Source organism: Panthera uncia (genome assembly GCF_023721935.1).
Source record: "Panthera uncia isolate 11264 chromosome E2 unlocalized genomic scaffold, Puncia_PCG_1.0 HiC_scaffold_19, whole genome shotgun sequence".
Lineage (NCBI taxonomy): Eukaryota > Metazoa > Chordata > Mammalia > Carnivora > Felidae > Panthera > Panthera uncia.
Window position 1 is genome coordinate 17427765 of NW_026057588.1, and position 15963 is coordinate 17443727.

General features: G+C 36.2%; 1 protein-coding gene across 2 annotated transcripts in view; it reads right to left on the minus strand.

Annotated features, from left to right (window-relative positions):
- Positions 1-15963, minus strand: part of UBA2 (ubiquitin like modifier activating enzyme 2) — a 40206-nt gene that overhangs the window by 22199 nt on the left and 2044 nt on the right. For both annotated transcript variants that reach the window (XM_049621027.1, XM_049621026.1), the window contains exons 2-8: positions 15098-15181; positions 13891-13961; positions 12145-12209; positions 10874-10974; positions 8825-8946; positions 2979-3046; positions 2255-2376 (exon numbers count right to left, since the gene is read on the minus strand). In XM_049621027.1, the coding sequence (XP_049476984.1) occupies positions 2255-2376; positions 2979-3046; positions 8825-8946; positions 10874-10974; positions 12145-12209; positions 13891-13961; positions 15098-15181 (633 nt within the window). The remainder of the gene's footprint in view (positions 1-2254; positions 2377-2978; positions 3047-8824; positions 8947-10873; positions 10975-12144; positions 12210-13890; positions 13962-15097; positions 15182-15963) is intronic.

The window sequence follows — 15963 nt, forward strand, 5'->3', positions numbered from 1 at the left end:
GCCTTTAGAATCACCTGTCCTTTCTCTAATATTCCACAGGAATCTCAAAATTGATTCTATCACCTTCTCCTTTCCTCTAACCTCTACACAACACACCTGCTTCCCACCTTACCTATCTCAGAGAATGGCACCCTGTTCAGTAGGAACCCAGTTATCATTCCTGATTCTTCACTGTTCCTCACCTTAAACATCCTAAGTCCTATTCAATCTACTTTTCCTCCACGCTACACTGGGAATACAGATGGGCTGTACTTCAGATCTAGCATTGCACGATCCCAGAAGGCACCTTCCCATATAAGACTACAATAGGAATTATCAGGACCTAGAGGGCACAGCATACCCACTGTATTCTCATAGTAATCCTATAGACTACCTTTTAATGGATTCCCATTGCCTTGGTATAACATCCTTGTCATGACCTAGGAAGTCCTGCCTGATCTAGCCTCAGCTTATGTTTCCAGCCCTCTTCCCACTTTCCCCTTTAATGGGCACTGTTTCAGTTTTTCAACCTGAGGCTTTCTTTGTATACCTTATCCCCCCCCCCCCCCCCGCCTTCTTTAAAGTCTTCGGTTGAAATATCACTTCCTCTGGAAAGCCTCTTTTGAACCTGCATACTAGGTCTAACAACATTAAATAATATGTACATTAAGTCTACTTAGTATCAAAGGGTTCCAATCCATCTGAACTTACTATCACAACATTCTGAATATATTACTTGCTATACGTTTAACTTTCCCTTTGAACTATGAATTACCTAGAAAGAGTTGGCGCCCTATTTTCTCTCTTGTTCACCACTATATCTTCTGTCAGAGTGGTGACTGGCACACAGCAGATGCTTAGTTACCTACTAAACAGACTGGAGATATACTTCAGATTATGTTGGCATTCAACTGTTGCTCAAACTGGAAGGGAAATAGGTATACAGACACCAGTTTGGAAAATATTGTCACCATCTATAATAAAGTACATTTTAAGCACAATCAAAATCAAAATCCATTTTCCAAAGAAAAGGCTGTAATGAAGAAATAAATGAAATAGGTTTAAGAGTCAACCAGGAGCACCTAGGTGGCTCAGTCAGTTAAGTGTCCGACTCTTGGTTTCAGCTCAGATCATCTCACAGAAAATGAGAAACACATTTGGTGGAATGAACAGCAGGATGGAAGAAGCAGAGGAACAAATCAGTGACCTAAAAGACAGGTCACTGTCTTTTAGAAAAAAGAATTATACAAAATGAAAATAGACTTAGGGTACTGGGTGACTCCATGAAACATAATTAACATTCTATCCTACGAGTCCCAGAAGAAGAGGAGAGAAAAAGGGAGCAAAAAATGTATCTGAAGAAACAATAGTTCCCTAATCTAGGGAAGGAAACATATTCAGATCCAGGGAGGACACAGAACTCCCACCAAAATCAACAAAAGCAGATCCACACCAAAACATACTGTGATTAAATCAGCAAAATACAGTGATAAAGAAAAATTGTAAGACTAAGGCACAAGGAGAAGGAAAAGTAGAAGAATTAACCTTTACTCCAAGAGATACCTCTCAAACAGCAGAGGGGAAAAGAATTTGCATGAAGTGGGACATTCTCTTAACAGGTACATTTTGTCCAATGGTTTAAACCTGTTAATATATCCTTAAGGTCATCTGCTCAGTGTGGATGTTAAGCATATATCAGGCACTTTTAAGAAAAGCTGAGAAATCTTCAAGTATCTATTATGATAAACTTGCTGGGGAGTGAAGACAAAAGAAGTGAAAAGACTTTTAAAAACACAGACATGAAGACCTACCTGGGCTACAATTAGATAGAGCCAATTAAAAGTCTTCTAGATTTCTCCAGAAATATTCAGCAGGCAAATAATATATACTAATGAAGAGGGATTCAGCCAAGAACGAGAGGATTAGGAATTCAAGAGCAATTCAGTACATGTCAATCAAATTCCCAAGGGATTTGAGCAGGAAAAGGATATAAACAAGAAACAGCAGGAATCAAAGGTCAGTTATAAGGAAAACTAGAAAGTTCAGTGAAAGTGAGGGAAGGAAAGACGACCAAGAGTGTGTAAGTGAGCCACCAATTTTAATTCTTATGGAGATACCGATTTAACATGAGAGCTAAAAATGTAAAACCTGATTATCCTGATGACACCAATCAACTTATTAAAACGTCATTAGGCATAAAAAGCATATTTCAATTTCATGTACTATTTTAAAACAGAATAAGTCTATCCATAATTATAAAGAAAGCAAATCGAACCTTGGTAAAAAGTTTAACTGGATCATATCCTGTTGATTTAGCCCATTCCTTAGTGGAAATACGTTTAATGTCACCATCTTCATTAGATGCTCTGGCTCTGGCTTCAGCTTCCATTGGTTCCCCTACAAAACAAACACTATTGCATTTTCAGCTGTAAATGTAAAACTAAGCTCTCATCTACCTTTGGGGAAAAAAGCCATTCACGGAAGTCACCTGCACATGACGCAATCTAAGTTCAAAGAGAAAGGACAACAATATGCTCATCAGCATCTTTTCCTACCTCAGTTTTTGAAGGCCACATATAGAAGAGTTCAAAGTATGGACTTGTAATCAGATTGAAAACAACTCTCAGCTCTATTTACTACCTTCATGAAATTTCTCTGCACCTTGTCTTCACTAGTAAAACAGGACTACTCACTCTTTAAAACAGTCTTTCAAAGATGAAATAATATGGGGTGCCTAAGTGACTCAGTTAAGCATCTGGCTCTTGATTTCAGTTCAGGTCATGATCTCTCAGTTGGTGGGTTCCATCCCTGTGTCGGGCTCTGCGTTGACAGGAGGGGTGCCTGTGTGGGATTCTCTCTTCCTTTGTCTCTTAAACACATAATATACTATCTAACACATAACAGCAATTCTTTTTTTTCCCCTATTATGCTATCAACATTAAGCTAGTAAAAGAAAGGTAGTACTCACTAAATAAGAGAACATATCCCAATCTACTTACAGGAAGCTTCAGGGTCAGCTCTGTCAGGGGATACTTCTTGATCAGCATCTTCTTCCCCAAACAACTGGCTACAAAAAGAGCAGGAAATATTTATGTACAATAAAATATTATGAACAAATCTTTACTTTTCTTACTTCCCCCAAAACAACTAATTTAGAATATTCCAAATCTTTATACTCCATAAACTTAAAAGCATTAAAGCAACCTGTTTAGATAGCTTGCATCTATCTTGCAAGATAGCTTGCATTTCAACCATAACACAAGGAAGGCTAAATTTTAGTAGACCTAGATGCATTCCTATCATCTTGGCTCTGCAAATTCCTAGTTAAAATCATTGAGCAAGAGACAGATGAGCAGGGGCACCTATGTGGCTGGGTGGCTAACTGTCCAACCCCTGATTTTGGCTCAGGTCATGATCTCACAGTTCATGTGTTCAAGCCCTGCATCAGGCTCTGCGCTGACAGTGTGGAGCCTGCTTGGGATTCTGTCTCCCTCTCTCTCTCTCTGCCCCTCCCCTACTCGTGCTCTCTCTCTCCCTCTCAAAATTAAATAAATAAACAGAGAGATACAGGTGAGCAGCTTTTACATTCCAATTTGGATAACATTCTAAGGCCAGAATAATATTTGTGAAGTACACGTGCAGTTAGCTACGCAAAAAACACTGTTACACACCTGCCACATGCTGGGTGATCTAGGAATCAGCAGGAATAAGCAAGGAGACATTTTTTTCATGGTAGTATATATCTTTACTACTAACAGGCCTTAAGAAACAATAATACATTAGCAGAAATTCTTTTTTGTTAATTCAGTTACCCTATAAACTATTTAATAACATTTACAGGAATATAATGTTCCAACCTTTCCTCAAGTTCTTGGCTTATAAGAAAGGTATCTTTTTAAAGGAATCCTTTAAATAATTAAAAAAAAAAAAAAAAAGCAGTCATCTCAAAGTTCCTGATACACTTTACAAGAAAATGTCCACTTGTTCTCAAAGTCACTGTACCAATTTCCACCCCCACAATGGCATGTAAGAGTTCCTATCAATTTGCTTCTCTAAATTTAATGTTTTGCCAAACTACTTAGTGTAAAATGGTATCTTATTGTGATTTTATTCTTAATTTTCCAAGTTAGTCATAAAGGTGAACGTATCTTCATTTGCTTATTTCCTATTTGGGTTTCCCTCGAAAAGTTCCCGTTCATATTATCTTGTCAGGTTGTCTTTTTCTTACTCATTACAGGAATATATTATGCATCATAATTTTTAGTTGATTTTATGTTGCAAATATTTTCTGATATGTAATGTCTTTTCATAAGACATTTGATGAATTTGAATGAATCAATATTTTCTTTTGTGGTTGGCACTTTATGTGTCTTAAGAAATCGTTCATGAACTCTAAGGATAAAGATTTCCCCCTATATTAGAAAGATTTAGTTTTTCCTTTCACATCTAAATACCTTATCCATCTGGACTTAATTTTCATATATTATTTGAAGTAGAGAATGTATTTTCCACATTGATAATGAATTGTCCTTTCACTTAATCCCTTCTTTCATCTGGGATCTCCTATGCAACCTTGGTCATGAATTCTGCATTGTCCCAATGGTCTATTTTTCTATCTCTGCACCAGCAACACACTAACTTCCTTTTAGCTTTTATTAAACCTTGACATCTATTAGAACAAGTCACCTCAACTTACTTCAGGAATGTTTGTTTAGGCCTTACTCTTGACATAAATTTTACAATCAGCTGAATGAATTCTAATAAAAACTCTGATGAGATTTTAACTGGAATTGCATTTGAATCTATAGATCAACTTGGAGATCAAGGACACATTCTCTCCTTTTATTTTATACTTCCTTTTATGTGCCAGTACTCACTAATCTTCCACACTGGGTCTTACAAATCTTAAGATTTATTCTCAGGTATTTCATGTTTTCCGATGCTTCACATTTAATTATCTTTAATATTTAATTATATGCTTTTATAGTGAGTTATCTACTTTTATATTTTCCAATGGCACGATACTGCATACAGACATGCCATCTTTTAGTTGGCCATGTTGCTAAACTGTCATTATTTCTAATAATTTGTCTATAGATTCTCTGGAGCTTTTCACTATACAGTATGTAAACTATACAGTACGTAAACAACAGTTTTGTTTCTTCTTTTCCCAATTCTTAATCCTCTATTTTCTTTTTGTTTTATTATGCTGGCTAGGAACTTCATTACAACACCAAATAAAAGGAGCAGTAATGGCATCCTCATGCCATCTCAGATTACAAAGGAGATGCTTTATAACTTTCATCATTAAAAATAATGCTTGTATGGGGCGCCTGGGTGGCTCAGTCGGGTAAGCATCCGACTTCAGCTCAGGTCATGGTTCATGGGATTGAGCCCTGTACTGGGCTCTGTGCTGACAGCTCAGAGCCTGAAGCCTGCTTCGGATTGTTTCTCTTTCTCTCTCTCTCTCTCTCTCTCTCTCTCTCTCTCAAAACTAAATAAACATTTAAAAAGTTAAAAAAAAAAAATGCTTGTATTAAGCATATGAATGGTAAATAATGGAGGTTTCTGACTGGTGGGGGTGGGAGTGTGCAGATAAGCAAGGGGAGGAAGCTAGAATGATCCATATAGTAATGGACTAGAGTTTAGGGAGACACCAGTATGAATTCATGTTTACCTTAATATAGATAGATGGTTAGAAACAGAAATGTTTGTAAATTTGTGTGTATACATACAGATTAGTATAAAAAGATTTTTTGCTCTGTTGGCTAAAAGGGCTTAAAACAAACGACACGTAAATAGCATGGCGAGCATTCAGATCTGACTTTCTAATGCCATTCTTCAATAAAAGGAAACCAGGGCTCCTTGGAGAAAGGCCTGATACTATGGCAGGAAACAGACATGATGAGCCTGGGGCATCTTCTAGTACCAGAAAGCAAGGAATTGCTCCCCAAACCCCACCACACATTGATGGCATATGTCTAAGAGCACAGTCAACAGAAAGACCTCCCAATGGCCAAAGACAGAACAATCTGAGCAACAAAATACCCTACTGGATTATAACCTAAAGTATAAAATATATTCAAAGAGTCCACATCGATGTAAATGATTGAATAAATCAATAAACGGGTGAGAAGAGACAAACCTTCCAGGCAGAAGAACTCTAAATAACTTACATAGATACTCTGCCCTCAAGGAAGCAGAAAACAGCTCCCATTCTTTAGGTGTGGGCTGCACAGAGTGACTGCCTTCCAAAGTGCATGGCACAATATAGAAAGTGGGGGTGAAAGGGGCGCCTGGGTGGTTCAGTCGTTTAAGTGTCCGACTTAGGCTCAGGTCATGGTCTCATGGCCCGTGAGTTCTAGCCCTGCGTCAGGCTCTGTGTTGACAGCTCAGAGCCTGGATCCTGCTTTGGATTCTGTGTCTCCCTCTCTCTCTGCCCCTCCCCTGCTCGCACCCTCGCTCTCCTTCAAAAATAAACATTAAAAAAGTGAGAAACTTTACAGTGGAGAAACCAGACAAACACTACCTTAGCTAAGTGATCAAGCCCAACATTAACAGTCATAAATCTTGTCAATAACACATTCTTCACATGATGTGATGAAAATGGCAATTTAACTACCTCTGTGATTTCCCTCTCAACAGCTCAAAATAATAGTATCGTCATGAAAAAAAAAAATTTCAATAGTGGGGTATCCTACAAAATACCTGACCAGTACTCCTCCAGACCAGTCCTCCAGACTCTTCCTAATTTCTTTGGAGGTCACAGACAACAAGGAAAGCCTGAGAAACTGTCACAGTCAAAGGAGGCCTAAAGAGACATGACAGACATCTAATGGTAATGTGGTATCCTGGAACAGAAAAGGGACACTGGGTAAAAACGAAGGGCTCTCTAAATAAACTATGGACTTCAGTTAATAAAGATACCAGTAGTGGTTCCATAATTGTTACATATGTATCATAAGATGCTAACAGAGGAAACTGGGTGTGAGAACTCTGTTCTATCTTCTCAATTTTCCTGTAAATCTGAAACTGTTCTAAAGTCTGTTAAAAATAAAAAAAGTTTGCTGAATGAAGCTTACATTTTTTGTGAAATTTCATCATTATACCATTATATGCATACTCTTCTGAGTGCATATACATTATACCGTAAACAAAAAATAAAGAAAATCAAACAAACTCTGTTTTAATTTTAACTAGGCTCCATGCCGCATGTGGGGCTTGAACTCACAACCTTGAGATTAAAAGTCACATTGCATGCTCCACCAACTGAGCCAGCAAGGCTCCCAGAAAACCAGTGTTTGCTGTAGGTTTGTAAAAGGCATCTTTTACCAGGTTGATAAAGTTTTCTTCATATTTTATTAAGAATTTTTGTCATGAGGGGCACCTGGCTGGCTCAGTTGGTCGAGTGTGCGACTCTTGATCTTGGGGTTGTAAAATTCCCACGTTGGGTATAGAGAATACTTAAAATAAAGGATTAAAAATAAAATCTTAAAAAAAAAAAAAAAAACCCACAATTTTTGTCATGAAAGGGTATTTCCTGAATTTTGTCAAATGTTTTTTCTGCATCTATGAAGGCTACCCAGTTTCTCTTTATTTTCTTAATGAAGTGAATGATGTGTATTAAATTGTGGCTTGTATTCTTAGAATAAATACAACCTTGTTGTGGTATACGTTTTGTTTTACACAATTCTAGATTTGTATGCAAGTATTTTGTATAGGATTTTTGCATCTATGTTTATGAATGAGAATGTCCTGAAATTTTCCTTTTATTCCATTATGGCCTTAACTGGTTTTGTTATCAAAGACATCAGAGTCCCATAATAAAAACTAAGAAGTACTGCATTTTTAAAAAATGTCTCTGGGACAGTTTACCTTATTAGAATGATATATTACTTGTAAATTCAGTGGAAATCACCTGTAAATTCATAAAGGTTTGTTGCATTACTAAGAATTAAAACGACTGATTAAACTCCCCTAAGACATAGTACAGTTCAGGCTTTCTATTTCTTTTTTAATTAATTTTTGGGGGTTTTTTAAAGTTTTTTAAAATGAATTTATCCAGATCATTAAAATTTTCAGTATACTGGCATGGTATTTTTATTATCATCCTTTTGTTCTTTACTATCATTTAAATCTATGCTGAGATTACATTCTCCATTTAGTTATTCATCTTTCCTCTCCTTTTCATGATGAACTCGATAAAGTATTTTTTCCCTCTTATCTCAATTATATCCTTCCTGCTAATTTCTTTGGAGTTTATCCTGTCTTTCTAAGTTGGATCCTTAGCACGTTAACATTCATCTTTCTTCAAGTGTGTAAGCCTAGAACTTTTCTTCCAGCTGCCATATTTGATGCATCCAACTTTCACATATATTACTTTCGTTACCAGTAAAAAGTATTTTTAATTTCCATTAGTTTTTAACCAATGAATTAAAAACAGGCATGCAATGTTGACTGAATTTAATCTACCGAATATCTCCACCATATTTAAAAGAATATTCATCTAGGGGTGCCTGGGTGGAACAGTCAGTTAAGCGTCTGACTCTTATGCGTCTGACCTTCGGCTCAGGTCACGACCTCACAGTTCATGAGTTTGAGCCCCCATATTGGACTCTATGCTACAGCACAGAGCCTGCTTAGGATTCTCTCCTTCCCTCTCTCTCTGCTTCTCTCCAGCTCGTGCTCTCTCTCTCTCTCTCTCAAAATAAATAAATAAACTCTTTAAAATAAATAAGTAAATAAAAGAATATTCATCATAATCTCTCCAAGAGATTTAAATAAAAACAGCCCCATTTCCTATCATCAGTACTGAAAATATACCCAGAAATATATATACTCTTACTTGAACAAATACTTTGCCCAAACGATGCAATGAATAGGTTCTGAAGGTGTGTTACGAATTGTACAGCCAGGAAAAGTTCTCTGGGTAGGTTTGGGATGACACTCATAACACTCAGTTACACCCTGCAAAATCAGGATATGAGAAGAACATTTATCCCATGATGGTGGTTTTCCAACACTATCGAGTAATATCATCATAAACATTCATTCATCTACATTCCAACTGTATTTTGTACTGTCAAGGAAATTTTAAAATATTAGTGACTCCAAAATTCTTACTTTACAGATGAGGAACTATATAACAAATATGAACTGAATCAATCACAGTCACAGCTAAGTCTAAGCCAGGATTTCTCTGACTCCTGGACCATTGAACACCACTTACAACAAGCCAAAGGAAATTACTGTACCTGAATAGCAAACACAAGAAGTTTACCTTAATCACATTAAACAAAAGAAAAATTACTAGATAGACAAACAACAGCTTTCTAACCAATTATCTGCCAAAGGTGTGGACCTCCATTATTTAAGTATTACCCATTATATTCGTGTTACTTGTACTTTCCTAAAAACTAAGCAAATTAAAAGTATTAATTTCAAGAACTACCTAGATACACAGAAAATTCGTGGCTATTACCAAACCAATACTCTTCATTTTGTTGATTTAGGCTTACATCTTTTTTTTTTTTTTTTCATTTTATTTTTTAAATTTTAGTTAGTTAACATACAGTGCAATACTGGTTTCAGGAAGAATTCAGTTAAGCTTACATTTTAACTTGCACCATAAGGAATCCTTGGAAGAAGTCTATGGTACATAAGACAATTTTTCAAAACCATCAGATGAATATTCCTCAATTGAGCAATCCTCAACCTCAGTCTTAATACATACTAATATCTTAAGATCATGTTAATAAGCAATGTCTTTACAATAATGGTTAAAGAACCAAAACTTGAGGGGAGCCTGGGTGGATCAATCTAACTTCAGCTCAGGTCATGACCTCACAGTTCCTGACTTGGAGCCCCACATCAGGCTTTCTGCTGTCAACACAGAGCCCACTCAGATCCTCTCTCTGTCCCTTCCCCACTGGCTCATGCATGCACTTTCTCTCTCTCAACAAGAAACCTAAAAAAGAACCCCAACTGGCAAATAGTGTTTTAACATAAATGGCAGCAGATACCATTTCTGGTGTCCTTTGAATAAGCTTTCTTGGGGGCAGCCATTCCTTAAATCACAGTAGAAAACAAGAGAACTACTGCTTTGACCTATGAATAGATCCTGAAGGAATCCACTGACTTAACTAAAATTTAACACACACTGACATTTACAAGAGTCTTTGTAGAATGATACTAAATAAGCTTCCAAGAGTAGTATTTATCAGCTGAAACAAATGAAGCAGAGCCACAATTTTCAACATGGGTAAACTGCCAAATAATGGACAAAAATAGCAAATTTTAAGTCAAGTGTAATTCCTTTTGGTTTCAAAACCTGCAAAATGATTCAACTGTATCTATGTTTAATTTCCTTGAAAGAACTAGAAAACAAAAACAAACAAAAAACAACAAACCACAATGCTGCATTTTATAAACTGGGTTTGAGTGCACAGGTATTTATTTACTCTATTATTCTCTAGTTTTATCTAAACATTTGAAATATTTCACAAAGACACCAAAATTTTTCAAAGTACTCTTCAGATCTATGAACCTAGACTTTAGATAAAAAATAACTTTGCAGAAGGCAGTTTCATCATATATCAACTACAGCATGACATGTAGCCTCAGCTACAAAGAATTTTAAAAGGCAATTTTATTATGTTTACCAGTCTAATAATTTTAATATACAAGCTACAGAAACAAAGTAGCACAGAGTTTAAAAAAAAAAAAAATCTCTGCTTATAATACTCTTTATTACTTGATACAGTATCTAGTTTTATCAGAGTACAAAAATCCCTACATCTTGGGTACTAACCAGCCCATATCATCTAAACCCAAAGTTTACTTCTTCCCTCCATAAGATCACAAATATTTGGGAAGTAAAAAAAATTTATTTTACCTTTTTGATGGTAGTTACTTGCCCAAGATAACCAGCAGTTCCACTCTCAATAAGAGGAACATCAGCTGCCAGGCACATCCTATTAACATGGTTGCGAGCAGCTGGAAGAAAAACACTAGTTAGCAGGAGGTGATGGGGGGAAAAGTCAGTTACCTTTAATTAGGATGACATTTACCCAAACTAATTTTTTTTATTTTTATATGCAATTTTCTTATAGCTATGACCAGGGTAATACAACTGTTACATAAGAGACATTCGCTAGCAAAATTCCAAATACAAGGAATTTATATGACAAATTTACTCCAAGAAAAAGCACCCTTACTATACTTTTTTAAATTCCAAAGTGTCACCTTTCTATTCTATAGCTGTGCCTCCTCTATTAACCTTGGCTAAAATATTGTCTCAATGAGTTCTGAGTCCTTAACTTACTATTATAAAATTATCAGGTTAACACATGGCAATGAATGAAGAATGTGGAATATCAACTTGGAACTATAAAGGCAGTTTAAGGCAAGGGGAGTAAAGAGGAGTCTAGTAAGTCATCCTGACCCTTTCTCTGCTTTGTGTTTTTTCTTTGGTATTTCTGGCTCAAAATTGTTACAAACCACTCCACAGGTGTTGTTTTACATGTGGAACAATGACTGGCTATACAATACTTGATTATAAGAAACATCACCCCCTACTGTGAAAAGCTTAAATGGTTCAAAATGTGTACATATAAATAGAATCCAGGCTGATATTTTATGGCACCAGCCATATCGAAAATAATTCAAGATCCATGGCATCTATGCTAACTTTGACAACCTGTTGCCACATTCTCAAAACCATGGTTTTAGGGCCCTGATTGCACTTTAGAATCACGTAGGAAATTGAAAAATTATGATATTCAGAGTCTGATTTAATTGGTCTTGGTGGGATGTAGGCATTGATATAGATATTTCGTCTCCATATATATGAAGGAAGTCACACTCTGCTTCAGTGATGGAATACTCTGAAACAAGCACACACCCACATACCAAATGTACTCACCCTCTTTAGCGTTTTAACAACTTCTATCTTCACACCTTTTGGTAGAATAGCAGAGTATATGATAGCTAAATTCCTGCCTGTTCTAGTTAAAATTACAACCAACTGGTAAACTTTAAACCTAACCTTACTTCTCTCTGGATTCGAACTACTGAGGAAATATTTAAAATACTAAAAAGTATAAACAGCCTTGTTATAGGGGAAGGAAAATACTTAGAAATTAAATGTATTAAAAATAATCTCACCTCTGTTATCCAAAGCATTCATAACCAATATAAACTGTCGAAAAAATTCCACATTATAGTCAGGGCTACAAAACAAAATAAAACAAATGTCACCAAAACAACTGGCCTTACACATGATCTTCACGTATAATACAGGGTCCTAAAAAGCGTATTAAAGTAATGGTGCAAAAATAACTGATATTAGGGAGGGGTCTCTATTATACATTTGATTTTTTCCAAATACCATAAGCAGATTTTAACGAAATTACTTCCCACCAATCCCTGTGAGTGACTAGACACCCTTTCTGGCCAGCTACCCAGGGCTCAAGAGCAGGATCTCAAACTGGCAGAAAGATGGCATGGCTTCACAGGTCCCATAGGCCCTCTCTGGGCAGCCTGGGAACATACAAAGAACACATTCCCAGGATATGCCTGGCCTCTGGCTTCACCTCACATGGTCAGGATCAGGCAGGGTTCAGGCCTCTAGGGTTCCCACTTTTAGCAGCACTGGGAAAGCAATACGGGTAAGAGAGTTATAGGGCTATGCAAAGGCTTGCAGAGCAAACAACCAGAGAATAAAAAAGGTGGAGATACACATTTCCGGAGAAAGTGTAAGACTTTCTCTAATTCCAGACCTCAAATGAGAAGTTATTATTATTTTTTTTTTTAATTTTTTTTTTTAACGTTTATTTATTTTTGGGACAGAGAGAGACAGAGCATGAACGGGGGAGGGGCAGAGAGAGAGGGAGACACAGAATCGGAAGCAGGCTCCAGGCTCTGAGCCATCAGCCCAGAGCCCGACGCGGGGCTCGAACTCACGAACCGCGAGATCGTGACCTGAGCCGAAGTCGGACGCTCAACTGACTGAGCCACCCAGGCGCCCCAGAAGTTATTATTTTTAATACCATTTACTTGTAAGCTAGACAACAGCTATACATAAATCCTGGATAATTTAGATCCAGGATTCCTATGCCCCAACACTTCCATAGTTATATATTCACGGAGAGCAGAGAATATTTATGTACTGTGAAAACTATGACCCCTTCACAATTCCTAGTGTTATATTATAGAAGTCACAGTCAAAATAAATATTTTGGGAAGCAACCTTTGAAATTGAAGAAGACCACAGATGAAATCAATCAGAATGAGAGCAATATACTTAGAAAAGTCTGGACCATTATATAAGGATTTTTCATAGTTTACTATATCTTTATTTAAAACAAAAATAAAGGCCCTTTATAAGTTTCTCATTAAAAAGTAACTCATTTAAAAAACTCTCATTAAAAAGTAACTCATTTAAAAAACTCTCTTTAAAAAGTAACTCATTTAAAGTATTAAAATATCTTACCTCTTATCTAACTCCCTGAAATCATATAAACTTAAAAAACACAACTTATTATGTGAGTACAAGCTACCACATTTTTTCTAGAAAAATTTTTTTACAAAATTATTATTTAAATTTCAGTTAGTTAACATTCAGTGTTATACTAGCTATTTAGTGACTCAACACTTACATACAATACCAGGCGCTTATCATAAGTGCCCTCCTTAATAATACCCTTCATCTATTTAACCCACCCCCACTCCACCCCCTGCACCTTCCCTCTGATAACCATCAGTTTGTTCTTTATAGTTAAGATTAAAAAAAAAAAAAAATTCTTAAAGAGCAGAATGACCTCAAGCTCATGTAGCTAATAAAAATACCATATACTTTGAAAGTTTAACTCACAACAAACTCAATTCTGCAACATAATAATTAGAACATACTTCATGATGCTGTCATGGTAGGCTATGATATTAGCTTTCGGGTAAAACTGCAGTACACTTTCTTTAGCAACCTGGAAAAACAAACAACACTCAATTACTAACTTGATTGCTACAACATTTCTCTCTGCGTTTCAAATTTATTTATGGCAAACAATACTGTTATTTCACCTACTTACATAATATCTTATATTAAATATAAACATATAAATTTAATCTTATATTATAAACTAAAGGAATATAAAAATGTGACAAAATTTCATTAACATTAAGCTATACACATTTTAATAAAAATAACAGGAGAGCCGGCCCTTTCCCATATATACATCTACATGAATGGTAAACTTCAGCAAAAATATAAAATGCAGTAACTAGGTGTTAACCCATTCATTCATTCAACAAGTATTTAGTATCTTCTATTTACCAGGATCTGTATAAAGCATTTGGTAAGCCAAAGGGACACTAATCAATGTAGATAAACAAAAGTACAAACAATGACAAATGATACACAGAAAAAGTAGAAGTTGTGGGGTGCCTGGCTGGCTCTGTTGCAAGGAATAACATGCAACTCTTGATCTCGGGTTGTGAGTGCAAGCCCCACGTTAGATGTAGCAATTACTTAAATATATTCAAAGAATCTTAAAAAAAAAAAAAAAAAAAAAAAAAAGAGTAGAAGTTGTGAGAGGAAAGTCTTAGTCTAAGAGGTTTATTCAGAGCATATCACGAGAGAAGGAAGCCAAAATTTGAAAACTGAAAAGGAGATAAGAGTGGGAGTTTGCCAAAAGCGTTGGGAGAAAAAGCAAAGCAAAAAGATGTTTTAAGACCTTGAGTCAAGATGGAACATTCAAGGAACTAAAGAAAGATCAAGGTGGCTAGAACCTCAGGGAGGTTGTCTTTTTCTAAAAGGGACAAGAGCATGGGCTGTAGGTTCTCTAGCCCTCAAATACAGGAGCAGCCCATCTGCAGGAACACAGAACAAAGCTCATCCTAAGCAAACAATCAGAAATTTAAATATGAAGGGGACACCGTTAACACGACTGAGGACAGCATAGCCTTAGAGGATCAAAACGGGAGGATGTACTCTTAAGTGTCGTCCCCTATATTCTCCCTCCCACTGAAGAGTCCCAGTTAATCTGATACCATAAAGAAAAGATCCATCAAAGTGCACAAATATAAATGAACAGAAATGGTATAAGAAAAGTAAAGTTACCTGGGCCTTTGATCTTCCAACATGTTTCTTTTGAAACAAAAACTGCCTGTTGAGGTTGCTGACGTCGATAGTATCCAGATCAATCTACAAGTGCATAAACTCCAGATAAATCACAAATTTTCTGGTATGTGTGAGCAGTATCACTATCCTCAGCACCCATAACCCAAAACTTTTGCTATTTGCTACATTAGCAGAGGAAATGCTTTCCCCAGTAATACCAAAATTGTTAAACTGATAAAAATACTTTAACACATATGAAAAAAAAAAATCAAGATTTAATTTCAGAGATAACTTTCTCAAAAATATTTTAGAAAGGATGCATTTTTTTAACCATCTTGGCAAATGTTTGGAAATTCCTTAGATGGCATAAAATCATAATGGGTTTATTAAAATAAATATAATTCATTTCTTTAATTACTCTTTCAAATCAAATAAATCAGATTTAACTGTGACCCGTTTTTCTTAAATGACACTTAGCAGATTTACTGAGTTTTTGTTGCTTTAGTTCAAAAGTCTTCCCCCCCACACAACTCCATTTACAATTCTCACCTAAGGGCTCTGAAAGGAAACATCCACACAAGGTTGAAAAAAGTGTCACATTTTAACTTTTATCTAATTGCTGCTTAAAAATAAACACAAGAGGGGTGCCTGGGTGGCTCAGTCGGTTGGGTGTCTGACTTTGGCTCAGGTCATGATCTCACAGTTCCTGAGTTCAGTCCCACATCAAACCCCACATCAAGCTGGCTGTTGTCAGCAGGGAGCAGGCTCTGGATCCTCTGACCCCTTCTCCCTTGGTCCCTCCCGCTCTTGTTGTCTCTCAAAAGCAATAAATAAATAAATAAATAAATAAATAAATAAATAAATAA